The 8,169-nt window shown below is 41.4% G+C and overlaps 1 protein-coding gene across 1 annotated transcript in view; it reads left to right on the plus strand.

Annotated features, from left to right (window-relative positions):
• The window catches only part of LOC139721259 (glutamate receptor 2-like), a 20,194-nt gene extending 12,944 nt beyond the window's left edge, over window positions 1–7,250 (plus strand). The window contains exons 3-12 of the mRNA XM_071632580.1: window positions 43–228; window positions 883–1,128; window positions 1,693–1,871; window positions 2,359–2,412; window positions 2,882–3,163; window positions 3,445–3,558; window positions 4,003–4,137; window positions 4,347–4,510; window positions 5,261–5,348; window positions 6,027–7,250. Of these exons, the coding sequence (XP_071488681.1) occupies window positions 43–228; window positions 883–1,128; window positions 1,693–1,871; window positions 2,359–2,412; window positions 2,882–3,163; window positions 3,445–3,558; window positions 4,003–4,137; window positions 4,347–4,510; window positions 5,261–5,348; window positions 6,027–7,250 (2,672 nt within the window). The remainder of the gene's footprint in view (window positions 1–42; window positions 229–882; window positions 1,129–1,692; window positions 1,872–2,358; window positions 2,413–2,881; window positions 3,164–3,444; window positions 3,559–4,002; window positions 4,138–4,346; window positions 4,511–5,260; window positions 5,349–6,026) is intronic.
• Window positions 7,251–8,169: the final 919 nt, after the last annotated feature.

The following is an 8,169-nucleotide window of genomic DNA, read 5'->3' on the forward strand; positions in this document are numbered from 1 at the left end:
GTTTATCATGTAGAATATCATTATTACCACTCCAATGTACAGGTGCTCTGTATGGCAAGAACACGTATGTAGACGACGTGTATAAGAACATCTTGACGGACGCTCAGCAGTTTATAAACCGGGACTTCTCCATCCTACCCTCCGGTGATGAAATCTCTGTGGTCCATTTTCAAGCTCCGGATGGGAGGACCTGGTCTAGAGACTCCATCTCAATGGGAGTCAGAGCCTGTAAGTCATGATCATGCACTCTCAACCATTCCACATTCCTCCTCTGTAAGGCTACACTATATATCAAGACGTGTCTTTATTGGAAATCAATCAACAGGTGCATCAATATGGAATGAGTTTCCAAACTCTTTTTAAAGAGTGTACAACACTGTCATCTTTTAGATATTAATATATTCATCCAAAGTACAATTGAATAATTCTTGTAACAATTTGCCGGTTTTTTTGTGGTTGTTGTGATGTTCCTTTCTTATTTGTTGCTTAGTGTATATTTCTTAACCTGTGGTTGTACTCTGTAATTGAATTTCTCTGTTTAATTGCAAATTGCACACTATATTAATTTTATTGTAAAGGAATCCGCTTTGATGGGCCTCATATGGCTTAATTGAATTGATATATAGTTTGTGAGATGATATGAATTAATAAAAATGGAAATGCTAACCAATCAAGATAAAACAGAGAAGGAGAAGAAGTATATGACATGATAAGAAAAGATTCTTATATCATTTACAGAAAAGTGTCCGTGATCCAACAAGTTAATGACAAGTAACCACAAGAAAGATTTTCCAATCAGAATGAACTTGTTTCTTAGGCTGATGCTCTTTGTTTTGTCGGGAGGTCTGAGGAGCTAATTCGTTTTATTATCTCCACAAATAGCTTGCTCATTCATTGACAACAAGGACTCCCACGCCCTCATCGTTCCTGATGACGTGTGTCTGGACTGTCAGGGACTTGGCTACATCATGGGCAACGCCTACTACCCTTCCATAGCAACGGACCAGGCCTCAGGGTCGGATGCCATCAAGATGTATCCCATCATTGAAGATATGGTGGAGCTGGTATCTGGTGTCATCAAGCACTACAGGTGGACGACATTCATCATCCTCTACGATCAGGATTCTGGTGAGAATTAACATATTGATAATTAATTTTGAGAAAAAAACAAATTTCAAAGGTAAAACATGTGAAATAGCTCAAGAGATGTTCGCAATACATGTGGACACTTTCACAATAATTGCAATATACACTTAAAGGAATGTTAATTAGAGTATACCAATATCAACATAAAAACAGGTTTTCAAATAACTTCTCACTTGTTTATGTAGTTCATTATATTCATACACAGAGACGAATCCAGGCTAGCAAATAGACAGGCAAACAGACATACACACTAACAGATAGTCTGCAAAGTAGTGACCAGTATGATCGGTTTGATCATTATGATAATGATGATAGGAAATGGAAGGTACCTGAAGCAGGATCACTTTGCCAATTTAGATTCAAAGAGGATACATAATATACTAATTGCACACAGTGTTTGAAATGACGAGTCAGAAAACGTCAAATCCCTACATGAATTCACCCAAACACAACAGAATTTTTCATGTATTCATATTGAAATTGACGCCATAGTATACTGCCCAAACATTTATCGTGACTCTTCGTCCTTTCACCTTTCACCCGAAGCATACACCATGGTGGAGGAGCTAATGAACATGTCCCCCGAGACCGGCTGGTTGGTTCATCCCATGGTCCTTGATACTGAGAACCCAGAGGAACAGATGAAAGAACTGAAAGGTCGTGCCATCAAGAATATCGTCGTCTACATGCACGTCGAGGAGAACATCAAAGTCGTCGTCGACAACGTAAGCTCATTGACCAGTTCGTAGGGTATGACTGCGTGAATGAATGGATGAATGAATGAATGAATAATTGAGTCATACATTTAGAGAAAGGACACATCAGAAGGAAAATGCACGCAAGTAAGACTGATATTTGGATCTTTACTGGATATATATTTGAATGACGTTCAAACTCTCTGATGAGTGGATGTATGTGAAATAGAGTACAGATTGAGGATTATTAGAACGAGTAAGTAGTAAGTGCTTCAGCGAAACCAGAGAACAAGAACAAACGAACAAGTAAAAAATAGATAAATGAGATAAAGGGAAAATAGGTAAATATGGTTCATGCAACTTCCATGCGACTTTAAAGGCAGTATTTTACATAATCTGTAACGGAGCTTAATGGAATTGGTTATCTTTGAATAATGGCTAAACATAATAGAACGTCTCTGATGATCGTCTGCATGGTAAGATGAATTTTGACTGAATTCTGCGTTTTCTTTTCCAGGCTTACGATCATGGACTTCTTCTCGATACATGGCACTGGCTGTTTGGAAACCCGGTAAGTCATCATTTCACTTCCTACCACATCTTGTTACCCTTCAGTCGGTCACATCTCTTTTTCTTCCATTCCATTCCAGCATTTCATGATAACTTATATTCATTCTCCATTTATTCTACAAGATACTTGTAATTCAATGGACTAACTGACAGGGATTTATCACGTTTATTGAATTTGAAAGGAGAAAGGTCGTAACTCTGTAAATTACGCCATTCTGGTTTTCCAAGGTACGTTTGATGGTTTTACCTGATGTACTTGCGGGGTATGCATTTGACGCGATAAGTTGAGCATGGCATCACTTCATTCATACCATGTCCACCCCCATCATGCTCTCACACATAGTAAAGTTCCAAACACATTACCTTCTTTTCTGGATACATTTGTGTTTCATTCTCTCCTGTCATGCGTATAACTTCCTCCTCAAATCGTTGTCAGCACCGCCATATTTTCAATTCTTGCCATTGCACAGAATGTGGCCTACTTGGGAAAGACGTTTTTGGAGACCAGGCTACGCTACAACTCTGCCTTCTTGACACGCTTCAAGATGAAGGTAGCCGGCTCGGTGGAGGGGAGTTTCTACACCCGTCGCCCCGACGCCATCCGCAAGTGGCCCTTCAGACAGCAGACGACGTACGATTCCCTCCTGGCCATATCCTACACCCTCAGGGCCTACCATGACGAGCACAATGGCTACCCTCCCTCAGGTCGGTGTGGGCAGCCGAAGGGTGTGCTGAATTCTTACTTCAACAAGGTAAGGGCTAACCTCACTCTCATTCACTTCCAATTCTGTATCCAGTCAAATGTTACCAATGTGCTCTCAGCTGTACTGTGACTGAACATCCTATAGGCCATTTACCTCATGAAATCAATACAGATATGTGCAGTCCATAATCCTTATCTAAAAGCTAAGCTGGAGTAGCCCCATACCTCAGTCCCATGTCAATGAGCTTGTATCGTAGAGTTATCATATCCACAATTTTATAGTATTACCTCACTTGTGTTCACTGTCGACATTCTCATTCCTTACCCCAGGCCCAGTCTTTCGAGGGATGCAGTGGAGAAGTGTCGTTCGATGAACATGGGAACCGTGTGAATTACACTATTGACATCTTCGTCGGGAAGGACCAGTATCTGTCCACTAGTAAGGTGAGAACTACCTCGTTTATCCAACTACATATCACTTTGAAAAAGATTGAATCCATCAGTTATGATATCCCGCTACAATATGCAATTTTGTTTTGTTTTCTTTGAATCTGTATCGACAACAAACATGTGTTATTGGAAATAAAATTTCATTTGATATGAATTGAATTGAATTAACGTATACATTGTACTCGCATTGTCGCTGCCAAACGCTGTATGTACACCCTAAGAAAACTTAGTTCAACTTTGCATCTTTACGTGTGACACAATAATTGTAGCACCATTATGGGTGAAACTTTGCACCTTTCTGACCAGTGAGCACCTTTAAGTGTTCTACAATAAATGTGACAAACGTAAAGGTGTAAAGTTGAACCTATTCTTCTTAGAGTGTATGGGTCATTACCGTCAAACTTCCTAGTAAAGCCTCGTTTTCAATCTCCACTACAGCTTGGGCAGTTCACACAGAACATCCGTCACTGGGAGATGAAAGAACGACAGACGTGGCCAAAGCAAGGGAGTCGCCTCTACATGAAGCCTTACCGCATGGCCGAGGCTACTCATATTCACGTGCTCAGTATCGAGGTAAGAATAACACAACTATTACATGAATGCGACAAGCTCCTAAATACGCACACACATACATACACATTTTTTTCTTTCAATCCAGAGCCATTCTAATTATTAAGTATCTAATTGCCCAAACGAACCTTCATTATATCAATTTTGGGTTTTACACCCTCTACTGAGTTTGTTTCTGTTTTGTTACCTTTGAACCCGACCTCGATGTACAGGAGCCACCCTTCCTGATGCACCGCGACTACGAGTCAACTCGACGTCGATACCGTCGTCAGGAGGTCAATCCTGAATACGATCTCTACATCGGTTACATCCCCGAGTTACTCAAGAACATCAAGCGGGTATTTGAGGAGGACATGGGGCTAGACTTCACATACAGGTAGGATTTTTTTTGTTCCTCTTATATCATGTGCGAATTGTAGTTCTGGATTATGAACATTTGTTCGTTTTCTATCACTGTCTTACGGCATATATTTGTTCTTTTTCTCTTACGTATTGGCTTCAAGAGAGAGCTTATTTTTAATTTGTAAGTATCACATGAATATGACGGCAAGATGTGCTTTTAAATGACTACAACTATACCCTGAGACAGTTAAAAAGCAAATGTGATTAAGGTATAAATTTTCTCTAACTCCTGTTCTTGCTTCTTGAAACTACCAAATAACTACCAAATAACACCAAATTAAAGAAGACTGAAAAATTCTTGATAAATTTGCATTGGTACAACTTAAACAAAGGCATTATTTGCTACGACACCCTGTGATGATACAACGTTACTTCTTATGTTCCTCTTAAGCCATCGCTCATATACCACTCCTACGTACAGATATGTGCTACCACTGACAATGTTGATACTGCACCTCCCACTTGCGCTTCTTCTGCTTTCATTTCAGATGCTTTTATGACACCGTACTCTAACCATTACTCCAACTGCCACAACAACCGTTGCTTCCAATTATCAAACAGTAATCTCTGAGATGTATAGATTTACCATGAAATGAATGAATGACATATTTTCTTCCATGAGCAGTAGATAAAAGTCCTCCCAATATCCGGATCTGATTCATCTAACCCATATTTAATCCAACCAAAGTCTAATTATCCAATTCTATTTCACATCTCTGAACAGACTGGAACTCCTTGGTGAGGGTAACTACGGCAGGTACGACAAGTCGACACTGGAGTGGGACGGAATGATGCGGGATCTCTATGATGGTGTAAGTAATACTGTTGACTCACAATCATGATTTATGCGAAAGTAGCTTCATATTTTCCCAAAAAGCCTCTTCAGTGTATAAACTGTTCTCCCATGGAGCACATCCATTATAGTTTACATGCACCTTGAGAAGCCAAGAGGGGCAAAAGTACACCCATGGTATATAGTTGAGATGCCACACCCTTGTCTTCGCCCATCACCCATCTCAGTGCTTCCGCTACTTCCTCTGCTCTCAAAGGGCTCCATAATCACAGTGAAAGGATCCACCAAAATGGAACTGTGACAAGAAACTAATGATGAAGTCTTAGCAGAAAAAAAGGAAGAAGATGATCTTCGTGATGGTGATCAGAGCAGGGTACACTAAATTGACTAAAAAAAAGAAAACAAATAAAAAAACAAGAGAAGTAAGAACAAAAGCAATAGCAGTAAAGAAGCCTAAAGTCAGCATTCAAATGCATTTTTAACGTAGTTTTGAATCAGCTCGTCAAGCGACTAGCATTGATGGAGATTAACAACCTTCATATTAAGTGCTTAAGGTGGGGGGGGGGGGATCATGGACTTCTTTGCAGTACGAGTTCGTCAATAACGGTGCCTGTATGATATCTTCTTTAGAGGTTTTAGTGTTACATATTATGACTTTCCTAAACAAGTCAAAATATTTTTGCTCTCTCACCCTCAGGACGCTGATATCATCGCAGCTGCCCTGACAAAGACAGACATTCGCGAGGAATTTGTTGATTTCACGTCATTCTGGTTCGTCAGTGACGTCAAGATGCTGATAAAGCACCCATCGTACGTATGGGAGTACCCCTTTGTACCACTCTTTCCCTTCAACGTCTACTCTTGGATGACAAACTTCGTGGCCTTCTTTGTCGCTACCATTCTGATGTGGGTCCTGAGCCGCCTCAACCAGAACGAGTGGCGCGCCAAGGCCCTCCGCGGGGAAGCCACCGAGGAGGAAGGGGAGACCTTCACCCTCTACAACACCCTGTACTACATGATATCCATTTGGGCTTTCCAGGGATACAAGAGGTCGCCCCACTCTGTGGCAGGACGGGTGATGACGGCGTTCTGGTTCGTCTACACCTTGATCATGGTCTGGTTGTACGTGTCCAACCTGTCGCCATTCCTGAAGTCCAGTAAAATCGGAATGAAAATCTACAGTCTCCACGACCTCAACAAGCAGGAACAGTTTGAATATGGCGTCGTCCGAAACAGCCCAACCTTTGACCTCTTCCATCAGTCCACAAAGGGCGATCAGAGGATCACGTGGGACGACATCCAGACAGGAGACGAGAACAAAATCGTCCAGGATTTAATCGAGGGTGTCCGCAAGGTACGACGCGACAACGGCCGCTATGCTCTCCTGTCTGAGAAGAAAATGCTGGACTACGAAGCCTACAGATGGCCATGTGACCTCTGGGTCAGCGGTGGCTACGTCACCAAGATTAAGTTTCCGCTAGCCACACAGTCTGGGTCACCACTCCGTGATCAACTGACGTATGCTCTCAAGAAACTGAAGAAGCAAGGAATTCTGGCGAACATCACCAGCACCAAGTTCTACAAGCCGTACTGCAGTGGAAAGACCCTGTGGCAGAAGCAAGCCAAGAAGTCAATCACCGGGGCAGACCTGGCCGGTGTGTATTACCTCATGATGCTCGGCTTCGCTTCCAGCTTGATCATGTTTACCGTGGAGACCATCTACTTTTATCTCCGAGGTAACACCACCGTCAAGATTCCGAAGATGAATGGCCGACGCAAGAATGACCTGCCGATGAGCAGTGGTGGCTTCGGAGGGGGCGGCGGCCGTGGCGCCTATCAGAATGGTCGGGAAGCCGGGTACGGAGGCGCGTCGGGTTACGCGCAGCCCCAGCCAGAGAAGAAAGCTGCAGATTGGTTGTAAAGTGTTGACAGCTACATCATGTGGATTCGACCGATTCCGCTGTCATGTTTGTTTCTTCTTTTTCTTTGTCTAACACAGCAACAAACTGTGCATTTAGCTTAGTTTCAGCAGCAACCTAGTTAAATCACACAGTGAGAAAAACATAATATTCAGATTTATTTTCTTACACGCATTCATTTAGTTTTAAATTACAAAGTTTCATAATCCATACATACTGCGCAAATTGTGGTCAATTGCCATATATATATTTTGTGTGTCTTGCTAGGTAAAGTTGTGTTAAAATATTGTATTTGAAAATCATGAAGTGTAACCAGGATAGTTACGATATGAATTATCCAGAACGGGTGAAATCTTTGGACATTAAAAATGTGGACAGTGAATTGCCAACTCCTCTGAATAGATATGAATCAACAGCTTTATTTCTGTGCTCTCAGAATGTAGTTTCAAGTCATGTCATGTTTCTTTAGAAGCGAACAGATCACAAATTTGCTTGATGTTGTTTTACCTTTTCCATGTATTTTCCAAGATAAATCGCATTTGTCCACGGCCATCTTAACTGCTGTATCGAAATCCTATTAATGTCAAGACGTTGCTGTAATACAATGGATGTTAAACTTCTGAGCAAAATGGGAGTTACCCAGACTTAATGTTTTCTTTTAACACTGAGACATAAATTTGCACTCAGTAGCTTGCAGTTATGTGTTCTGTAATGCATGTGCCTTTTGATTACTTTGATTTTGCCTAATCGGAAACACGCAGTCGCGATTAAAGCTTTCATTCATCAACATTTACAAAAATGTTGCTGTAAGTACACTTAATTTTCGAATCTACTAGTATACGTGTGCGGATTCTTTTGTGGAAGAAAGTGTGCATTGCAATTAGCTGTGTGTGTGTGTGTGTGTGTGTGTGTGTGTGTGTG

This window comes from Diadema antillarum, unplaced genomic scaffold, assembly GCF_040938485.1.
Source record: "Diadema antillarum isolate AM-2024a unplaced genomic scaffold, OU_Dant_1.0 scf00000141, whole genome shotgun sequence".
In the NCBI taxonomy this organism is placed as follows: Eukaryota; Metazoa; Echinodermata; class Echinoidea; order Diadematoida; family Diadematidae; genus Diadema; species Diadema antillarum.